The 23,255-nt window shown below is 45.2% G+C and overlaps 1 protein-coding gene across 1 annotated transcript in view; it reads left to right on the top strand.

The window, feature by feature from the left end:
* The window catches only part of MYOF (myoferlin), a 155,760-nt gene that overhangs the window by 52,626 nt on the left and 79,879 nt on the right, over positions 1–23,255 (top strand). The window contains 11 exon segments of the mRNA XM_046027131.1: positions 8,796–8,962; positions 9,580–9,708; positions 12,061–12,123; positions 12,209–12,259; positions 13,444–13,474; positions 13,950–14,065; positions 14,694–14,820; positions 16,123–16,226; positions 18,295–18,363; positions 18,464–18,507; positions 21,309–21,391. Of these exon segments, the coding sequence (XP_045883087.1) occupies positions 8,796–8,962; positions 9,580–9,708; positions 12,061–12,123; positions 12,209–12,259; positions 13,444–13,474; positions 13,950–14,065; positions 14,694–14,820; positions 16,123–16,226; positions 18,295–18,363; positions 18,464–18,507; positions 21,309–21,391 (984 nt within the window).

Raw genomic sequence — 23,255 nt, 5'->3', positions numbered from 1 at the left:
TTCCAGAATGTCCTTGAGTTGGAACCCTATAGTATGCAGTCTTTTCAGACTGGCTTTGAGTTAGTAGTATGCATTTAAGATTTTCCCATGTCTTTTCATGATTAGGTAGCTCACTTTTAAGCACTGAATAATTTTCTATTGTCTGGATTTACCACAGTTTATTTATCCATTCACCTCCTGAAGGACATCTTGGTGGCTTTCAAGTTTGGCAGTTATGAATAAAGCTCCTATAAACATCTATGTGTGGATTTTGTGTGGAGATAGTTTCAGCCTCTTTGGCTAAATACCAATGATAAATAGCATGATTACTGGATCACATGGAAAGAGTATGCTTAGTTTTGTAAGAAGCTGCCAAATAGTCTTACAAAGTGGCTGTACCATTTTGCCTTTATACCAGCCATGTATGAGAGTTCCTGTTGCTCCACAACCTCACCAGCATTTGATGTTGTCAGTCTTCCAGATATTGGTCATCCTAATAGGTGTATCTCATTGTTTTAATTTTTATTTCCATGATAACATAGGATTTTGGAGCATCTTTTCATATTCTTGTCTGCCACCTGTGTATCTTTGGTGAGTTGTCAAGGTCTTTAGTCCACTTATTAATCAAGTTGTTTGTTTTCTTGTTGAGTTTTAAGAGTTCTTAGTATATTTTGTTTGTATAAAGGATAACTGTCCTTTATCAGTTGTATCTTTTACAAATATTTTCTCCCAGTCTTTGGCTTGTCTTCCCATTACCTTGACATTATCATTTGCAGACTAGGAGCTTTTAATTTTAATGAAGTCCAGCTTATCGATTCTTTCGAGGACTGTGTCTTTGGTGTTGTATCTAAGGGGTTTGTTTTTAAGGAATGCTTTTTTTTTTAACTTATTTATTTGACAGACAGAGATCACAAGTAGGCAGAGGCAGACATACAGAGAGAGAGAGGGAGAAGCAGGCTCCCTGCTGAGCAGAGAGCCCGATGCGGGGCTCGATCCCAGGACCCTGAGACCATGATCTGAGCCGAAGGCAGAGGTTTTAACCCACTGAGCCACCCAGGCACCCCTTAAGGAATGTTTTTTGTAGAGCTCTTATATCAGGATGACAAAGATTATAGACCCTGGGCATTGGTGGTTTTACTGCATGTGTGTGGTGTCAAAAATACCTCTTTCATTGACCCACCTCCAAGACTGTTCCCAGACAGAAGGGTGGGATGACCCAGATGACCAACTTGACTTCCTAAAATCCTGTTACCTTGCCAACTTGATTCACCAGATGTCAGTTAGCTTGACTAGAGTTTACATTCCTGTAGCCAGAATGAACTGTTTTTAAAATCTCACATCTATTTTTGAAGAACCATCTGTTGAATTTGTACATTAACAATAGAAATACAATAACTCGTTCACAATTAAACATTACCACTTCAAATTTATTTAATTCCATGAACACTAAAGTCACCATGCTTAAAATTAAATTCAATCCAGTTTATATTGAATTTAAATAAAATAAAATAAAATTCAGCTTAGAAAACATTTATTGACACCTGGGGTATAGAGAGGTGAGAAAGGCATTGTTTGCCACCAAGGAGCTTGCATTTCAATAGAAAGATAAGATATAAGCATATAAACATGAATAAGTATAGGTCAGAGCTGAATATAATAAATTCCTCAACAGAGGACTAAGTAGACTGTTACATGGGATACAATATTTTTAGAGAAAGTACTTTTTCAGCTATTTCAACTATGTATTCTTGGTGCCTAGCACTAGGTCATAATTGTTCAATAAATGCTTGATTGGTTGAATGAATTAAGTGAATGATGCATGGGCAGTGGATATTGTTTAAATGTTTCTTTTCAAGAAGGGCATTTTGGGGAACACTAGTGAACCAATGAAAGTGACTGATTCATTCATGGGTGTAGTAATAGGGAAGCGTGTTCCCAAGGGCTGGAAATGCCAGACTGAGACATTTATTCTTGGATATACTGTGGGGATCCACGGGACATGTTGAAGAAGGGATGGACTTGGTCAGAACTGAACTGGAAAATTACCAGTGTGCTAGAAATTTGTTGGGAGACCCAATCCACGATTGGGCCTCTGACATTGTTCTGCAAATTGATTCTATTAGGCCAATTTTTTCCCAAGTTATTTCAGAACACCAAAGTGGTCGTAACAAAGCAGCAGTTCTTAAATTTTAAACACAGTAAAAATCCTCAAGGGGGATCTTTAAATGTGCTGATTTCCATCACCTACCTCCAGAGAGTATGTCTTAGCTGGACTGAAGGGGACCTCCCCAATCTCTGTGGTTAATAGGAACTTGCAGGAGATCCTGATGAGAGCAGAATTTAGAGCTGACTTTAAGAAGCCCTGGAGTTGAGTATTTTACCTGGTTAACATTATCTTGCCCAGACTCAGTCAGTGCTCTTTGGGCAACATTTCCTAGACTGGATCACAGCTCAATTGATCTAAGGCAGATGCTGCCAAGATTTCCCTGCAAGCCTGTGTTTGCATCACCGTTGGGTTAGAGGCTCTTCCATGATACCTTTGCTCTGGTCTATGTATAGAACCATTCCAGAAAATTCTTAGTGCACGTATAGTGCTATTTACCGAAGAATCGGGGTGGAGGGTAATGAATTGCTTATGGTTGAATGCAGATATGAATTTATATAACATCTCACATATTAGAAACCCTGAAAAGTTATTATTCAACATTACAGCCAAATCAGTATGTTATCTCCAAAATGTTTTCATGCTTAGAAACTTCCTCTCTCCCATTCTGCTTTGCACTTTTTGACTTACACTGATATGATACCAGCACTTTGTTCTGATTTAGCAGTGACTCTTGCCTTAACCACTTAACAAAACTTTGTCGTGAGAAGCAGAAGCAAAATTAATAACACAGGCAGAGGTTGGTATTCTAGGACTCTAGAAAAGCAGCGTTGCTGTGACCAGGGGGAAAAGAAAAGGCATAAAATATTCCAGAAAGAACTCTCCATCAAGAAATGGAAGAAGATAAGATGGAATGCTGGCCCAATTCAAGCCTAGGTGGAAAGATGAGAGGCATAGAACAGTGTTGGTGCTGCTGGCTGGGGAGGTGGTGTGTATTATAGGCCAGGAGGAAACCAGGTGGTGACTGGACAAGTGTCTATCTTCTTTAGCCACTCCTAGGAGTTGCCTTCATGGGGAAGCTCTCACAAAATGAATGTGAGGGCAGGGAAAGGCTGGCCTACAGTTCTGGTGACATCTGAGTGACTGATAGCTCATTCTCTTCTGCTACAGTAAGAGAGCACGGTATCCTGAAGGAGGGAGTTTCATCCCACTGGGGAAGGGCACAGTCGGGCATGCCAGAGGCATGCTTGACTGCATCCTAAGGTCCCCTAGGGGCTGCCAACTCTTCAGCACTGGGTGAACAAACAGACAGCCATCCCTGTCACCAGTGATGACGCACAAGGGGTGTTTGCAGGAATATCGCTGTTGAGCTTCTAGAAAGAAGTCAACAGTACATCTCAGGAAATGTGAAGACTTGTCTTAACTAGCTGGCATTATGATGGAGAGCTATTGCTAAGTGTTAACTGAAGCATCACTTAGAACCAAATGTGGATCACATAGAGGGTTACTGACTGTCAGAAAGGTGACAGGTCCATGTTGGCTGTAGTCAGAAGCTTGGTAGGGTTTGACTGAGTGGCATGGTAATTGTTGGAGAGCCAGGATAGCATTCTTGTAAGGGAATTGTGAAGAACTTGTCATAGCCCAAGTGACTGTTAAGAGGAGCAGAAAAATAGAGCAGTAACTATAGGTGGCGCTATGGAGTCAAGGAAAGTTGTTTTGTTTTGTTGGTTTTTTGCTTTTTATTATGGGCTCTATTTCAGCACATCTGAATGATCCAGCTAAGAAAGGAAAGCTGATGAGCAGATACAGAGGGAGAAAGTGCAGAAGCAAAATCCGTGAGTAGGGAGAGGAGATGAGATCTGTGCACATACAGAAGGATTGAACTGAGGTTGAGAGCACAGACAGTTCAGTGATTGGAGCAGGAGGGAAGGCAGACAACGGGTGCAGGTAGGAAGGTTGACTTGAGTTGGGAGGATGGCGATATTCTCTTCTGATTGCGTGTTTTCTCAATGAAATAAGAAGCAAGTTAATTAGCTGGCAATGAGAAGGATAGAGAGGGTATTGGAAGCGTTCAAGGTTTAAAAGATGAGGAAGCTCAGAAAGGTGAAGTGATTTGACTTTGTTGGCTAATTAGTGGTCTTCTCAGACCAGGATCTGGGGAAACTTTGAATAGATGCCTTGGAAGTACGGTAGATGGCCAGGGGGTCCTGCAAGTCCACTTCAGGGGTGTGATGATGAAATTAAAGTGAGACAAGTCAGGAAGGTGAGTGTTCAGCCAAGTTCAGCTCCTGGATGAAGGGGTGGAGGGAGTGGAGGTGGAATGAACCAGGTGAGTACTATACGCCACAGAAGGGAAGGAGTTGAGGGGTGAAGAGGAGCGTGGCAGTGTGAGAGCACAGACTCTGGCACAGGTCAGGAGAAAAGGACGTGAAAGGCAGTGGTGGGGATGGGGAGGGGACAGGGAGGTAGTGTGGTTGATAGTTTGGGGGAGTCTAGTGTGGCTGTGGACTGTGGACTGGAGCAATAGATGGAACATGCTGGAAAGATACAGAAGATGGCTTCTGTAGGGAGTTGAATAGTGTCCCCTCCAAATTCCTACACAGAACCTCAGACGGTGACCTTGTTTGGAAATGGGATCTTTGCAGATGTAATTAGCTAAGATGAAATCATACTGGATTAGGGCAGGCCCTAAATCTAGTGGCTGGTATCCTTATACAAAGAGATGATGATACACAGATACACAGGGGAGCAGGCCACGTGATGATGGAGGCAGAGATTTGAAGGATACAGCCACAAGCCAAGGAAGCCAAGAGTCACCAGGTAATAAGAGGCAAGAAGGTTTTTTCCTCTAAAAGTAATATTACAGAATATTGTAGGCAGAGAAGGACATTCTAGGAGTCTAGAAAAACAGATTGCTGTGACACCTCCCCCCTCCAAAAAAAGCATAAAATATTCCAGAAAGGGGATGCTTGGGTGACTCAGTGGTTAAGCATCTGACTTGACTTCCGCGCAGGTCTTTTTTTTTTTTTTTTTTTTTTTTTTACGCGCAGGTCTTGATCTCAGGATCCACATTGGGGTCCTTGCTGGGTAGGGAGCCTACTAAAAAAAATAATTCCAGAAAGGACTCTCCATCAAGGAATGGAAGAGGATCAGATGAGATGGTGGCCCTGAGGGAGCACAGCCCTGCCAGCACCCTCCTTCCAGGGTTGGGAACTCTCAGAGAATAAATCTCGATTGTTGTAAGCCATGCGGTTGGTGGTTCTTTGTTGCAGTCAGAACTACAAGGAAGCAAACACAACCAGCAACTTTCTGTGTAGTTGGTGGCTTTCAACATAATGTTGCCCTCTGTGGTCATGAAGAGTCATCCTTGCAGATCCCCCTGACTATGGCTCAGGTCCTGGGTCTCCACCACAGGGCATGAACACACAACCACCTGCCTCTGGGAGCGAGACAGCTTGCAGAGGGATGTGTGCGTTAGGGTCTAGAGGGCCCCCTCGCTCCTTGTGGACCGCTTAGGGTGGCACCGTTGAACGCTGTGCAGCTTCCTGCCGTATAGAGGATGATTTCCTGCCCAAATGTCCTGCTGCGGCTGTACAAAGATGCCGGCAGTTGCCATGACTCAGGCTGGTTTCCTCTGACCCATCTCAGCCTCAAGTCTGAATAGCAGAAGGTATTTCCTTGAAGAAACTGGGTTTGTGTTGCCTGCAGTCTTTCTGGAGCATCCGTGAAGCGTTTCATGAGGACTTGTAGTCTGGCACCGCAAAGGGGTACATCTACCCCTCCTCCTGCTTGCTGTCTTCCACAACCACCAACCCCAAATGGAACAGTCTGCAGTGGGGAGGAAAGCCTTGCTTTGGCCCGGGAGGAGTGAAGGGAGTTTCTTAGTTGTTGGGACCCTAGAGACATCCAGACTAGCCCCTGCCCAGTTCAGAACAGATTTGCAGCAGGGGAGCTCTTGCCCTTCTGTGTTTCCCTGAGGCGGAGGTTGGAGGAGCGCCCCCCAGCGTCCGGGTACTCTCTGTCGAGAGCTGTGCTGCAGCTTTGCACACAGGGCTGAGAACTCAAGAAGGCAGGGCTGTGTCCCCTCTGTTCGTTCTGCATGCACCAAGCCCCTGGGTAGGGTCATGTGTGGTGCTGTCCAGAGACCGTGTGTTTCACCTGGGCCTTGAGGGAGTTGAGGAATTCACCCAGTCAAGGATGGGAAGAGGGACATTCTAAGACCCTGGTGCCCCGAGATGGGTGGCAGGCAAGCCTTGCTTTTGAAGGCTCTTCAAGGATGGGTAGACGAGACCCAGATTATCTTGCAGAGAGCAAAGGTAGCCCTTCCTGCTTTTGGCCTCTCTGCGGTTTCCTGGTCTCCTGACAAAGATGCTGAAGAACTAGACGGACAGCCCCTCCTTCCCCCACAGCCTGGTTTTAGACCCAGGCTGGAGCCTAGGGTGAGGTAGGGTGAAGATCTGGTCCTCATTTCAGCTTAGCTCCCAATAACCTAACAGGTCACCTGAGCTTTCCGGCCCTCAGTGGTCTTGTCTGGATGCTGTGGTGAGGGGCATGTCTGACCAGGGGACCTTGGAGTCCCCTCTAGCCTAACACTGTGGGTCTATGACTCCAAAGTGTAGATGCAGAGGGCTTCAGGTCAGAGGAGCAGAGGCTGAGGAACAGTGTGGGAAGTCACACCTGGGGAGTAGGACGTGAAAGGAGCCCATGAAGAACCTGAGAAGGTTTAGTCAGAGTGCCAGGCAGACATTGCAGGACTCAAAGAAGTTCGTGTGAGCGTCCAGTGCCTGAGGCTATGTTTGGTGGGGTGGAAAGACTCAGAAAAGGGCCCTGAGCTTAACAAGGAGAGGTCATGGTTGACCTTTACAGATAGAAGTGGCTGGATAAGCTGAGCGTGAATGAGGGGTGGTGAAGGCAGGGTTCACCCTGAGCGGAACTCTGAAGCAGTACATAGTGGGGGGTGGGAGGACTTTTACTTCCTTGTGGTTACCCCTTCCTCACTTTGTACTCCCCTCCCCGTGCTGTCCACTGACTGCTCCAGCCCCCACCCCTACCTCATGCTTGCTCTCTGGGAAGTGTTGTCGTAGTCTGTGCGCCCACCAAAACTGATCCCTTAACAAAAGTTAAAAAAAAAAAAAAGATTAATTTCTTGGTTGTTTCTCTGTGCTAGGCACCATACTGAAGGCTTGGATATGGATTAATTTTATCTTTACAATAATGCCATGGTAAATACTATTATTTTTCTTCTTACAAATGAGAAAACTGAAGCAGAAATTGGGAACTTAGACTCACACAGCTCAAAAAATGGGATTTGAGGGACGCCTGGGTGGTTCAGTTGGTTAAGCGGCTGCCTTCGGCTCAGGTCATGATCCCCAGCGTCCTGGGATCGAGTCCCATATCGGGCTCCTTGCTCGGCGGGGAGCCTGCTTCTCCCTCTGCCTCTGCCTACCTCTCTGCCTACTTGTGATCTTTCTCTCTCTGTCTCTCTCTCTCTGACAAATAAATAAAAAAATCTTAAAAAAAAAAAATGGGATTTGAACCTAGGCCACATGATTCCAGAGCCCAGGCTTTAAGAGCTGTGCTACACAGCAATCCGACTGAACTAACATACTACAGTGTGAGTGACAAATGTGTCCCCTTGGGAATTTGATCTCTTACATAATTTTGCATTGTAAGGGAGGAGTTTCAGAATCCAAAGGTAGGGAATGCAAATGCTGTTATTTTTTGGATGAGATAGTTAGTCTTCTAGAATCTCTTCAGTTATACTGTACAGATTATCAGGAGTTCACACTTTTTGTCTGTTAAGCCAAGAAAAGTTGAAGTTGGTCAGTGAGTTTAAACGAGTTTATGAATAAAAGGGGAGACATCGTAGGCAGAATTGAGTTGTTTTTTGTTTTGTTTTGCTTTGTTTTTTTAAGGAGAAAAAAATCTGTGCCTATGGGAAGGCCCTGTGGGGAAGGATCTATTGGAGGTGCTCAGGAGGGCAGGGGGGACACTTGGGGTGTTTCCAGAGAATCAGAAGGGAAGTAGGCTCTCAGGTATTGGGAGGGGCTTCCCTCTGTCAATCAGGAAACACCTCCCCCACCCCCAAAGGATGAAGGGAAGCTAGGAAGATAAATGAGGAGACAGATATGTGTGGAAGTGACAGACGAGATGGGCAAAGGGAGAGCATGAGACCCTTTGGTCTACTTGGCAAGGAAACTGGAGATGCATTTCTCATCTGCCACAGGGTGGAGAGGGCATTTGGGAACCAGGAGCTCAAGCAGGAAGGAGGCGGGTATAGAAACCTCATGAGTAAACGAGAGAAAAGACCAGCCCTGGGGATGATGGAGTGGAAGTCTCCTCTGCCGAGCTCCTCCGGAGTTTTCTCTCCTCTCCATCCTAACTACAGAAAGGCCCCTTGACCTCAGGCTGGGTCCCCAGATGAGAACCAGGAGACTTCAGGTGGCGTCCGACTGAGCCTTCTCCTCTTGCTCTCCCCTTCATCACTGGTGCTCTCTTGGTCACTCCAAATACAGCCTGAAGGAGCCTGAAGGAGCACCCTGGTACACCACGAACACCATATCAGAGTCGCAGCACATCCCAAGTCAGTGTCCCCAAGGAGCAACTCCTTCATGGGTCACCTCAGGAACACTGAAAACTGTCCAAGAAAGCTAAGTTCAGACATTTACAGGAGGAAGGCCTTCTCTGACAGGGTTCCTTGCTGGTGTTCTAGGAGACGAGGAGGAAGACGGAGGTGATGAAGACAGGTTGGACGGTACAGTCCAGGGCCCCGGGCCCAGGGGGGCAGGAGGGATGGCATCGGAGGCCCATCTTGCCAGGAGGCTCACAAAAGGAAGAAAGAGCCGGAGGATACTGTCCAGCAAGCCTCAGGACTTCCAGGTGGGAACAGCCCGCAGGCCCTCCATTTTGGTTTTACCACCATCTTGTCCAGCTTCTAGCAATTGCATTGCTGCAGGGAAGGACCTTTGCAATGAGCCACAGCCCAGCTAGCAAAACGGGCATCAGGGAGTGAACCCAAGAAGAGCTGCCCCTCTCTTTTCTGCTTGTCAGGGGTAGATGGAGTCAAGCCAGATGAGGCTTTCAGAGAAATAAAACTGCACCCCTCCTTCCCTTTGATGAGAGAAGCACAGTAGTGCGTCCTCATAGTTCTGGGCGCTTCCTTAGCAGACAGTGGTGGAGTGCGTTAGTACATCCCAGGCTGAGGCAGACCAGGTGGAAGGTTGGGATCAGAGCAGCTCCTCCCCCTCCCTCCCCCTACCCCCCCCCCCGCCCCGCCCTCCTCTGACCCTTCCCTGACCAGCTCTGGACTGTTTCAACCCCACCACGGTGCTTGCTTTCTCCAACCCAGTCCTGGCTCCACCTTGGGGATGAGCAGGGGGGGCCACCTCCAGTCCCTGCGCCCCTGCCCTGGCCGGGTTTCAGTGATCCTTACTGGCAGAGGGGCTGACCGGGCGCTGGGAAAGGATCAGTAGTGACCCCCTCTCCTGTGCTTGCAGATCCGTGTCCGAGTGATCGAGGGCCGCCAGTTAAGTGGCAACAACATCAGGCCTGTGGTCAAGGTCCATGTCTGTGGCCAGACACACCGAACGAGGATCAAGAGAGGGAACAACCCTTTTTATGATGAGGTAAATGGGCATCATACAGATTCCTGCTCAGGCGGTCTGTTCTATTTGTATGCACCTTCCTACCTTCCACCCTCCTCTCCCCTGTCCCACGTGCGAGGGGAACTCGTGTGCCAAGGTCCGGTAAAGACAAGGCAAAGTTCCACCGTTCAACATCTTAAGAACCACTGGGTCTTAAAATCACGCAGCCTGGTTCTCAAGAGTTGTCTGGGTCTTCCTGGTGTTTTTACAACAATCCCCTCACGTTGCCTGTTCCGATGGGTCCTTGCACCCCTAATGATGGAGCATGTGAGGTCCCCCGCTTCTGCCTTTGCGCCTTCTGATCAGCAGGATGTCCCTGAGGGGTGCCTAAGTCATTTCTGTGATCGCTTTGCTACTTTAAAAAAAAAAGCACAGCAGCATATTTTCACAATTAAGACCAGTGGATGCTGGACCCTCATGAAAGAAAAAAAAATACCAAGGTTCAGTCACAGCTCTAAGGCAGATGTTACAGTTTTCACAGGGACAGCAGTGGCTGGCTCTTTAAAGGTGTCAAAACCTACCTGGCTATAAAAATAATATATGTAAAAGGAAAGCAACTGGGAGCCGAAAGGGTTTTCTTTTCCCTCCCACGCTGAGAATGCAATCCTTCCGCTGGCCTCTTCTCCAGCTCTCCTCAAAAGCGCTGAATACCTTGGTAGTCATTCAGGTACCACAGAACCCCACCATCAGGGCTGTGAGAAGAAATGAGGTTTGGGAAGGTTTCCAAGCCCAGCCTTGCTCTGCTGAGGAGACGCATTTCTGAGATTCCTCGGGCGTGAGTCCCATGTCCCGTTCTCTGAGCCCAGGCCTTCCTTACCATGGTTTCCTGTCACCGTTCCTCTGCGTTCCCAGCCCTGGCTCCAGCTTTCATTCTTCTTCCTATTTTTGTGCATCGGAAGAGCAGGTTTCTTCTCTCTGGTGTCCCAGGTTTTCCCGCTTTGTTCAACCCAGCCTAGCTTCACAGAAGGCCCTTCTCACTTCTCCTCCTTGGATGGGCTGCAGACAACAAACAGCACGTCACTAGGTCGTGTCGAAGCAGACATGGGACGTGGGTGTGCGCTGGGAGTGGGGAGGACACTTGAAGTGGATTTCGGGAGAGTCTGAGGAGGGGTTCGCTGGGGAGCAGAAGACGGGACTGCAGGGAGGACAAGCTCCTGGGCAATTTGACACCTAAGGTGTGATGCATTTATCACGTGGGAGGAATATTTACTCAGCTACATTCTGAGGAGCTTGGGGAGAATCTCCACCTTTGAATTTTCCCATCATAATGAATTTTTTTTGAGATTAGATCTCTGGGCAAAAGGGAAGAATCATATACCTGAGACTCTAAGCAGATCAATTCAGGAATCAATAAAAGAATTTACTTAAAAAAAAAAATTCTGAGTTTACTACATCTTCTTAACCAAGTGATTGAACTTGTTAGCATCAGTGACAGGACAAACTGGTGTGTGTCCTGATGTAATATAACAGAAGAATCAATATCCTCTGTGTCATTTCTTGTCACATGGCCAGTTTGAATCTAATGGTGAGGAAATACTCAACGCAAATCGAGATCGTAGGGTATTCCAGAAGACACAGGTCTTGATAGGAAAAAAATGAATAAATAACAAAAATAGGCAGGAGCACAGTTCTGTATAGAAAGGCTGGGGTGCGTGGGTGGCGGAGTAGGTTAGGTGTCTAGCTCTTGGTTTCAGCTCAGGTCATGATCTCAGGGTCCTGAAATGGAGCCCTGTGACTGGGCTCTGCGCACAGCAGGGAGTCGGCTTGGGATCATTTTCCCCTTCCTCCTCCCCCGACCCTGCCCTGCTGTCACTCTCTTTCTCCCTCTAAAATTAAAAAAAGAAGGACACTAAAGAGACACAACAACCAAATGTAGTAAGATCTTTGAGTGGATCCTAGGTGTTTTTAAAAAAGCTAAAAAGAAATTTTTTCAGGACAATCGCAAGGAATTCAACTGAACTTTCCAGGTCATACAAGGCCCAGGCCCCCATTTTAGTGAGACTTGAAGCATGAAATAACCTTAGGTTTTTAAGCGGGTTAGCTAGCATATTTCTGGCCGCAAATGAACAATTCTATTTCATTACGCAAACAATATAGTTGTTACATAACCATTTTTCCTTTTCCCAACATGCGAAGGTGAGTTTGCCAAGAAACTCAAAGCAGCTTAAGCTTCGGGGCCTTTTGAGGGCCCTGCAATGTGTTCTTAGGGTCAAACCTCCTTTTGGGGTTGTGTGTTATCATTTTTTTAGGAGGGTTCCCACACTATAGCGTTAGGTCACGCTGAACCTGATCCCACCCCGGCTAACATTCAAATATTTTTCTTCTCTTTGATAGTTATTTTTCTACAACGTCCACATGACCCCTTCTGAACTGATGGATGAGATCATCAGCATTCGGGTAAGGGGGCTGCGGGGTGGAAAGGTCGTGCTCTCTAACCGCCAGCTAAAGCCAGTAACCTTCTCATGGCTCTTCTTCCTTCCAGGTGTATAACTCCCACTCCCTGCGGGCCGATTGTCTGATGGGGGAATTTAAGGTGGGTGCCAGCGGTCTGTTTCTTTCACCTTAGATGGGCGCTTTCATAATGAGGAGTCAGGTTCCTGGCCAGCTATCAGGCTGTCCAACCTTGATGACATCCCAAAGCTACATGTAAGGGGTTCACGTCATGGTCTTTGCTGAGGATGCAGTGCCAGAAGGACGTGAGTGCCCCAGGGGCTAGAGACCAGTCAAGTGTCCTCTGGCCTGCATCTAGTCAGCCTCTAAAGTACACCACTTACTGGGCCTTAAAGCAAATGCCTGGAAGCTGCCACATCAGGGCACTTGCAGAGTTCCAGCTGTGGACGGAAACCCGTGCCCTGCGAGAGTGGCAAGAAGCCCGTCCCCCAGCTCCACTTACCAACAGCCCCCTCCCCCATCTACAAAGCCAATTATTGTAAATCTGCACTAGGAAGATCAAGTCAAAACAGGAAAGAGAATCAGGGTGCTTTTCCAAGTAACTCACATTGGAATCAAAGACACTTGGTGGGTGCTGCCCAGCAATTCTGCGTGGAATGGGCTGCCTCTCAATGGAAGGGGTTCCCAGTCATTAGAAGTCCTGGAGAAGGATCTGGATCAGGCACACGTGTGTTCATACCCTGTCTGCCTCCAACTAGTCACATACCCGCTGATCCTTAGTTTCCTCTTCAAAACGGAATCATTGTGAAGATGAAGTGGGATAGAGTATATAAAATATCTGGTACAGTGCTTGGCACATCGAATTGGCCATTCGATGGTTTTATTAACATTAGCATTAGCTGGAGGAGAAGGAAGAGGAATATGGGATAGGAAATTGGGCCAGGTGAATTCTCATAGGGTGACCAAAGTCCAAGTTTGCCCGGGACTAAGGGATTTCACAGAATCTGAGGCTTTCTATTCTCGGGGAAAAGTTCCAAACAAACAGGGACTGGTTCCAAACAAACAAACTGGTCCTCCGACTTCCATGGTCCCTCCCAGCTCTAAGACTAGTTAGTTCATTGATTCAAAATGATTGATTGAGGGGCTTCTGTGTACCACACATCAGGCAGGGCATTGGAGATACAGAGAAGATAAGATGGAAGTGTTGTTCTCAGAGAAACTGAAGTGTTGTCAAGAGTCTTATATTTGAATATAATGATGGTTTTCTTGAAGTGACTACACTGATTTTAAAATCTATTTGAGCTATTTTAAATTATATTTTCCCAGATCGATGTTGGATTCATCTATGATGAACCTGGTAAGTAATGTTCTTTCTCCCCATGAATATGAAGAATGTGGGAATCAAGAAAACCTGAGGGAATCAAAAAAGGAATAAAATTTTTTCCTTGATTGAGGAGGGGGAAGGATACTTAGCAGGAATGAATCATAGTAGGTTAATATGGATACCTTTTTTTAATCTAATGGTAATTATCCTAACGGTTCACAAGTAGGTAACTTCTCTGTTTTGTGTTGATATTTTGACCTTACCAAAATAAAATTAATAGGTCTAATGAATAGACCTTAGAGAGCCTTGTTTGAGTGACCCCCAGGCCAGGATTAGGGCAGGGGGCAGGGTAGTGCAAAGCAGAGGACACTGATACAGAAACTCATCTGGCAAGCTTGGTGTCATTATGATGCTTCAGAGGAAATAATTGTTTATCTTACAGCAGAGGAAATCACAGACCTGTCAGCTTGTCTTTAGAGTGTCCCTGTCCTTTTAATCCTTATTTTAGGTCATGCTGTCATGAGAAAATGGCTTCTTCTCAATGACCCTGAAGATTCCAGCTCGGGTGCTAAAGGTTACATGAAAGTCAGCATGTTCGTCCTGGGAACCGGAGATGAGCCTCCTGTGAGCCCCTGTGTTCTTGACCTTGTACATTTTCTCCCTAAGAAAGGGGACCAAGAGTTAATATGCAAGTGGGTGTCAGTAGTTGTGAAAAGCGACACAGCTTCCTATCGATAACCCCAACCTTCCAGCTCCTCCTGGAAGCTGTTCTTCATGACAGAGCTATTGTAGCTCACTTGGACTCCTTCCTGGTGTCCATGAGTGCGTTTTTCATTCAGTAAAGACGTATGTGTTTTCAAGGCTCCTTTGCATCCTTTCACCTACAGAGTGTGCCTCACTTGCAGAATCAGGCATTGCTACCGAGAGGGACAGTCGTCCTTCTAGGAGGCTGGACAGCAAACTGGGAGAACAGGAAGTGCCCAGGAGAAATAGGGAAAACTTTAGGAACTAGCTCTGTCCTATTTAGTGTTTATAATATTACAAAAGGTCACGTTGTTTTCTTGTGGTGTATCAATTGAAGAAACTTAGGAGCTTAGATTTTGCAGACCAATTTCAAGGTCAAATCGGTGGCTGAACTCTTAAGCCTAAGCACAGGAAATCCTAATGGAAATAATCCCAGTCCATTTCATTTTATAAGCAACAGTTTGCTGCTTTTCTCTGTGTCTCATTTGTAATCGTGTCTCCCCAACAGAGTGAGAAGCGAGAGCGTGATAATGACAGCGATGACGTGGAGAGTAATTTGTTACTCCCTGCTGGCGTCGCCCTCCGGTGGGTGACCTTCTTACTTAAGATCTACCGAGCAGAAGACATCCCCCAGAGTACGTATGGACTTCACCCTCCCCCCGATGACCAGTTATCTGCATGACCACATGTGTCAACCTCATAGTCCGAATAGTGATGTGTGCTGCCTGTCATACGTTTTTCCTCTCGAAGGCCTTCACGGACTTCGCTTCTTCCATTCTGGCCCCATGGCAGTTTCCTGGCCAGGTTGACGGGGCAGCAGCTGGTCACTGATCCTCGTTCCTTATTAAGCCTTTGGCCCGTCTTGCTCTGTCTCGTCCCTCCTTGGTGTTGTACGTCTCCTTATTCTGGAGGACGCTGAAGAGAGGCCAGCAGGCAGCGCTTCCAACTCCTTTCATCCCAAGGGAAAATAGGAAATTTTGGGAACAATGAGTGTTTGTGTTTGTTATTGAATTCTTAAAAATGGCTGAGCAAAGGGTTGTTGAGTACCAATAACTAGTCATCTGTCAATATTCTGTTATGAGGTACAGATAACAAGAGATTGGATGCACTTAAGAGAATCAGTTACGGTGGTTTTACTCAGAGACTGGTCCAGATGCTGCTGTGTCATTGCTAGGGACCCAGTGTCCTTCTGCCCTGCCCAGCCTGTCTGCTTCCTGCTGGGCCCTGGGACATGGGCCCCCTCCCCCAGGCCCCAGGAGGCAGCATCCTGTCTCTTCAGGATTTCTTCAGGATTTGCCCCTTTTCCTGGGAACCCACTCCCTCTCTTGTTTAACACTTCCCTCAACTCTCCTCAGGAATATCTTGAATGAAGTAAATACATTAAACCTCACATACAGCCTGTTCATTGGTTCCAGCTCACTTCTGAGTTTGTTAAAACAGAGAGATATGCTGTTTATAGTTGCTTAAATGTGTTATTTCTGGTTATGTTATTTGTGATGATGCCAGAGTTCCTTGAATGTCTCTGAAAAAATCAGACTAGGCTTACTTCATTTTGACCTGAAGCGCCTTTTCCGAGTTGAAACCAGGCTGAGTTTTTTAATTGCCTCTTATCTTATCTGGATGGACTGTTTTTATTCTAATTTTCCCCTCAACAAGTGACTGATTTTCAATATAATAATTTACTGGTTTATTTTTCAAGAAGCTCCTGGGTTTTTTGTTTTATTTTGTTTCTGCTTTATAGGGAGAATACCTTTCTTTGTCAGCTCAGAGGACAAGATTTCCATGATACAATGCTCTTAGCTCTTGCCACTTTTGAGAACGGACTCTTGTTGCAACTGTCTTCGTGTACAGGAGGAAAACGTTAATTTTGCTGAGTGATTTCTATCCTTTTAAGAAAATCGAATTTAATTTCTGCTGTGTGACACGTTGCTTTCTAGTGGATGATGCCTTCTCACAGACGGTAAAGGAAATATTTGGAGGCAATGCAGATAAAAAAAACCTAGTGGACCCTTTTGTAGAAGTTTCCTTTGCTGGAAAAAAGGTTTGTATGTGATCTAAACGCAGACCCCTCTAGGAATAAGTATTTAAACCACCATGCTTTCCTTGGAGTGAATTCCTGCTTACTCTTCATTAAAGTAGCCCCCTGATGATTTGGGAAGTCTGCATGAATGAACGTAGATTATCTGAGTCGGAACATGCAGACTTCTCCGCAGGTTTATTTTGGAGTGGGAAGTATACAGGACTCAAATGAGAACATTTGATCTTTGGCAAGAAAGAACATGAAAACTATCACTGAATTATTTGGATTATTTGTCAGGTCCAAGCATTGTCTTAATCTAAGGCGAGCTCCCTGTCTGGCAACAATGATCCCTAGTAAATCATTGGAGGATATGGGCCTCCACTGCCCACCGCCTACTCCCTTCAGGTTTCTCACTTCTGGGGTCCCAGTGAGCAGGCAGGGGAGCCCCATCTCTATCCACTGGGAAGAGCCAGGGTACTCTTAGTGCAGGCACTTCTGTAAACCCCACTTTTACCTACAAAGATGCTCAAAGATGGGAGAGCAGGATTCTGTAGTAGAATAGCACCGCATCACGGACAGGTGTAGGTGAAGAAGTAGCATCTTCCGTATAGTTGAACCATTTAGTTATGAAAGCGAGGTTTGGCAAACTGCACACCTGTGGACCAGGTGTCATTTCCTAGGGGAATCAGTGGTGGGGGGAGGGGTGGAGAAGCCCTCAGTTCTGGAGGGAGATTTAAATTCAGACTTTAGCCCTCTCCAGAGGCAGTTAAGGCAAATTCCTCAGCCTCTCAGTGTCAATTTCCTGAACTATAAATTAAGATAATAATACTCTCATAGGATTGTTGATAAGGGTTAATTAATTAGAGAAGTAATTATTGGGAGCCTACTAAATACCAATACCGCCCCATACCCTGGGGTTAGAGAAGTCAGCAAGACAGTCATTGTTTTCCTGGGGCTTCCTGTGTAGCGGAAGGGACAGAAGTTAACAAGCAAACAAGGGGTTTAATGGTTTCAGGTAGTGCTCAGTCCTACGCAGAAAACAGAGCGAGAGGCAAGATGTGATTGCTACTAAGGGTTGGAGGGGTGGGTTTTCGCTAGGTTGTCAGCTGGGACACCTTTGGGGAAGGGACACTGGGGCAAAGGCCTGGATGATGTGAGGTCTGGAGGAGAGAGGCAGGGAGGGCTTCCAGGCAGAGAGAAGGGCAAGCTGTAAAGGCCCCAAGGAGAAGACACCTTTGGAGTGACAGTGCGGCTGTAGGGCAATGAGCCAGGGGAATCAAAGAGATGGAGTCAGATTCGGGGTGGGGGGAGATGGGCAGGCAGGGTTTTATCAGCCAGGGTAGGGTCTGGACTTTAGTCTGAGCATGCTTGGAGAGCTCACGGACACTGCTACACAGGGAGTGCCATGAACGCAAGGAGGCCAGAGAGGATGCGTGCGTCAGACAGAAGCCAAGGGCAGGTGTCAGCTAGGACGGGATGGAGGAGGATCAGCCTCTTCACAAAGTTGGGGTGTCGGGATTTACTAGCAGATTGGGTGAGGCAGGGGAGGGGGAGAGAGATTTGGCTGACTGGTCTTGACAGGAACTGGTTTGGGGAACAGGGCTGGTGGGCAGGATCAAAAGACCCGTGTGCACACGCTAACGAAGAAGTGCTTCTTAGTCTGTAATAAGTGCTCCAGGGGGCTGCCTGCCCTCGGCTCAGGTCACGATCCCTGTATCGGGCTCACTGCTCAGCAGGAAGCCTGCTTGTCCCTCTCCCCCTGTTTGTGTTCCCTCTCTCGCTGTATATCTCTCTGTCAAATAAAATCTTTAAAAAAAAAAAAAGTGCTCAAGAAACATTAATTCTTGCATCATTTTGCTAATCCAAACCCGGCAATTGAAAACTAACTTTTAGTGCATAGAAGGAGCGAAGATTAATACTAAAGCCGTGTTCTACTTATCCAATAGTTGGAAGTGAATTAAGCTTCAACCAGGCTAGTAAGTATGTAACTGGGAAGTATACTGTTCAAGTCCTAATCTAGGATGCTTATGCTGTGAATCTATGGAAATTAGACTCGTGACTACTCCTGTTCTGTTTGATGATTTTACAGGTTTGCACAAATATAATTGAGAAAAATGCAAACCCCGAGTGGAATCAAGTCGTTAATCTTCAGATCAAGGTTTGACTTTTTTTTTCTTTCAGAAAAAGTAAGACTACGTACTTTAATAGTTACTGAATAAGCTGAGAAATAACTGCTTTGTTCTGTTTCTTTTTAACAGTTTCCTTCAGTGTGTGAAAAAATAAAACTAACGATATATGACTGGTGAGTTAAAAAAAACTTCTGTCTAACTCAAAATTAAAGAATTGAATGTTTGGATGTTGAGGAATATTACTCTAGGTAGACTGACTCTTACTTTTCAGTCTGTTTCTTTTTCTTCCAGAGGGAGGTAAAATTGCTCCTGGAATTGGGTGTTTTTCTTTAAAAAAAAAATTGATAATGGTATTATTGCAGAAAACCTTTGTGTATCTTGGTTCAATCGCTCATAAAAGGGGAAATGATCTGAAAATGCCCCAAGATAAGAAATCAAGGATTTAAATAGCATTTTAGGTTGTCCAAAACAGACTTCAGAAATGGAGTAAGCCATTTCCTGAGAAGAATCACCAGAACATTCCATCGGCTATTCTGTTATGTTTAGAAAGAAAAACAGACAAAGCTACCTATTTGATTGAATGCAAAGAACATTCACTGAAACATTCGGATGGAATTCTAACTAGACCATCCTCCTAGTGAGGACGACCATAGGAAGGACATCCTTGTGTAACATTCTAGTTGGAGGAGACATTCAGTCATCAGTCCTTACCTCCTTGAGAGGGAAAGTGGCAAATACCATCCTCCTCATCACCAGCGTTTCTTCTGGCGTTGGCTTCCATTTTTGGAGCACTACTCGGTGCTGTGCCACGTGCTTTAACTGCAGTATCCCGCTTAGTAACACTATGGGTTGGAGACTACGATTCGTTCATTTTACAGATGAAGATACCAAGGCCCCGAGAGGTCAGGTGACTCGCTCAGTCACCAAGATGGTTAGAGACAGAGTTGGGCCCCATCCGGTCTGCCTGTGGCCAGGGTTTTTCCTTAGGCAGGACGTATCTGGCTCTTGTGTTAGCACCATCTTGGTCCTATGGTAATGGGGCACTTTGGGAGGAAGGCAGGGAGTCTCATTTTGTTAGATGACCACGTCACTGTTTATTGAGGGTCATGGAGGGGTTTTGAGAGCAAAAAACCCCTTCTGGTGAGCGTCAGCTCGATTTAAGCACTTGAGACTCTCAGGCAACATTCAGAAGGTGCTCGTGGGCCTCGGGAGTGCTCAGGAACGTGCGTGTGGGCCTGTCTAGCTGAGGTGACGACTCTGGCTTCGCTTTGCAGTGAGTTGATTGTGGATGGAGCCATCCCAGACTTGCTTGTGGTCAGTACACATGTGGTCACCTTCTGATCTAGTCTGCCCTCTCCGAAGCAATAGTGTGGACTAGGAGGCATAGAGAGGCCCTGTTTAAGGAATCCTTGGATCCAGATCTTAGGTTACATGTCCTGCAGGGTATTTGCACAACTGACGGGAAGCTAAGAATTCTTTAAATATAGTCTAGATCCGGGGCGCCTGGGTGGCTCTGTGGGTTAAGCCGCTGCCTTCGGCTCAGGTCATGATCTCAGGGTCCCGGGATCGAGCCCCATATTGGGCTCGCTGCTCAGCAGGGAGCCTGCTTCCCCCTCTCTCTCTCTACCTACCTCTGTTTACTTGTGATCGCTCTCTGTCAAATAAAAAAATAAATAAAATCTTAAAAAAAAGTACAGTCTAGATCCTTTTGGAAGAACAGAAAAGACTCAGGACCCATGCATATGGCTTAATATCATTTAATAATAATTTTTTTCTCATGCACACTCTTTTGTTAGTCACTTGCTATAATCTCATTATTCTATACATTGTATAATATCATAGGAAACATAGGATATTCCTATAATACAGTTTAATAATATTACACTGTAGTATAACCTTTCCCCCAAATACTGAATCTTTCCTCTCTCCCATAGGGTCTTTGATTTCAGAGTGGGTATCCCACTATACAGAATAAAGAAAAGGATGAATTAAGCAGAGAGATGTTATTAATAGAAACATTTTTTTTTTTTTACCTACCTTTTGCCCAGCCAGAAACCACTTCATGGGTTAGCCTTGCAAACTGTGATATCCGTGGAAAGATGAATACAGTTGTGTATACTTGTAGCAGGAATACTTGTCTCTACTACACAGATTTAGGTTCTAGGGAAGCAGCTGCCCAGCCCCTGTTACACAGTGGGTGCTTGAATTAAAGATTTTCTCCCTCTGAAGGACCCTTAGATGTAGGCCGTTGTAGTCATTAAACCATCCGAGTTAATTCGTGTGAACATGATAAAATAAGATACGCACACTTATCCTCTGTAATGTGATATTACACTTGTTATAGAATGTGCGTGTAATTCATTTTTGTAGAGGTTTTATTTTTTTTTAATTTTTAATTTTTTTTTCAAAGATTTTATTTATTCATTTGACAGAGAGATAGTAAGAGAGGGAAACAAGCAGGGGGAGTGGGAGAGGGAGAAGCAGGCTTCCCACCAAGCAGGGAGCCTGATGTGGACTCAATCCCAGGACCCTAGTATCATGACCTGAGCCAAAGGCAGACGCTTAACTGACTGAACCAGCCAGGCGCCCTGATTCACTCATTTTATGGCAACTGTGTCGAGTGGCTAGAGGCAAATCCCTTGACCTCTGTGTATAAACCTTAGTTTCCATAGCTGGAATGACTCGTCCGATTCATGTTTCTCAGTGGGTGGTTGGAGGGCCATCTGTGTCCGAATCAGTTGCGATACATGCTTGTGTAAATGCAGATTCCTGTTCTCCACTCCTGCCTTTATTAAATCCAAAGCTTGGAGAGGAGAGGAGAGCTGGGGTTTCCAGGTGATTCTTAACGTACAGTAGAGCTTGAGGCCCACTGGACAGGACAATTTCTGAGGTCTGGCGACTTTTCCAGCTCCACCTGATTGTTGTTGAGGGTATATATTCCTGGATAGAGGCCTTCACCTGTTCTTTCACACAGGGACCGTCTTACTAAAAATGATGTCGTTGGAACAACATACCTACACCTCTCTAAGATTGCTGCCTCTGGTGGGGAAGTGGAAGGTAAGTCACTCAGCAGAGCTGAGACAAGACAGGGTGCAGAATTTCTGAAGCAGAATGAACTGGAGTAGCCACTTGGCAATGGACTTGGTTTCTTAAAAGCCAAAGGTGATGAGCCTAGTGAACTGTTTTGGTGATGACCGGAACAGTTAATTAGTGGTCGATAATTGAGGCAACTAACAGTTTGAAGACCTTGTTTTCTTGCTCCCATCCAAAAACAATTCCCAGTAGCTATTTTATAAATTTTTGAGTGTCAGTGCAGAGTGCTAGCACCCTATTTTTTAGAGAGGCATTGACTCCAGTCCACCCAAATGTAAAAGAATACTTCCTTCTCCACTGACTGCTTCAACAGGAACAAGGATGTCAGGTAGCAATGAACCATATAATCCCCACTTTGCTAACAAGCATGGATAACGAATGCACTTTTCTTTTCGTTGTTCTCCATACTGAGAACTATTTGCTCATACCTGGCATTAGGATTCTGTGCACATACCAGAAATTGTAATAGGAAATGAAGGCGAAAAATGAAGACGGTACGAGGAAAACAAATGTAATGTTAACATATCAATAATCTCAACAGCTGATTTTTTGTTATCAAAACAAAACTAACAAAAATTCTTGTAATTGCCCGCATTGTAAACATATTGAGTAAATTATGTGAGAGAATCTAAGACAAAATATTGTCTTGAGAAACTCGGGTTTCCTCTCATCATCATTTTATTTAAGAGGGAACTTTATAGGTTCTTAAAATATATATTAATCCAAGCAGTATATAGCATGAATAAGAACCTGGAAGATACTAGAGATATGAAGAAAATAGAGATTTCCTCCTTCAAGAAGAAAAAAAGCAATTAGAAATTCAAAAAAAAAAAAAAAGATATGGTTCAAATATAAATATAGTCACATGTAGCCATTATTTTAGCCAAATGTTAAAAGCTAAGAAAGATCCCATCTGCACATCCTCTGCTGAGTGGCAAAGGGGACCATATGACTGGAGCTGTAACAAAAGAAATGTAATCACAACTCTTTCCTCTCCAGAGTCATTATTTGTATGGTGGCTATACTGTTAGCACTACTAATTATTTTTTGATTTCTTTCTTTTACCCTAAAGCCAAAGCTCTGAACAGAATATTATTGCCCATTTTGATGTAAAAATACAGAAGACAGAGATTAGAAGTGGAGGAAGGAAGGGGAGAGGAGGAAGGGTAGGCCTGCTGGTAGCCTCTTCTTTATCAAGTGAGGAATCCAGACAGAAAAGCTAGTTTAAATCACAATGGTAACCAATAGAGTACTTAAAAAATCATACCAAAACTATGTGGGTGGGGAGAGTCAAAATGATTTAAATCTGTTTATCATTGGCAAGAAGTCATTCAATAATTATTTGGAGGTAATTATTCAAGACGTATTTGTATAAGCATTTTTCTTAGTGATATGGCAGGAAAATCCAAAGCACTAAAAACCAGATATTGCTACATGCAGGCTTCAGCCTTGTCTCTGAGGCCTTCTGTCTCCTTGCAAGCCCCAGACAGTCTGGTAAAGCTCTCGAAATAACAAAAGGCAGCAGGCATTCCCTCCAACCCCCCTCAAAAGAAACAAATAATGTATCTAAACTATAAGCCCTTACCTGGGAAGCCTCAGACTAAATTAACTTGGATTTTCTGGCCTTGGTCCCAGTTAAGTCAGACACAAGACAAGTGCATCTTTTATAAAAAACATGAAATGTTGGTGACTTCACCGGGCCTCTTTTGGTGGCGAGGAGCTCACCCTTTCCATAGGGCTGGAGAGATTTGAGTTATTTAATGTGTGGAGATTCTGCCAGTTGTCCCAAAGGTTTGAGCCATTTTGCATTTCACTGATGAGTTTTGTA

The sequence above is a fragment of the Meles meles genome, chromosome 13, assembly GCF_922984935.1.
Source record: "Meles meles chromosome 13, mMelMel3.1 paternal haplotype, whole genome shotgun sequence".
Classification (NCBI taxonomy): Eukaryota; Metazoa; Chordata; class Mammalia; order Carnivora; family Mustelidae; genus Meles; species Meles meles.
This window is presented reverse-complemented; position numbering and strand designations above follow the sequence as displayed.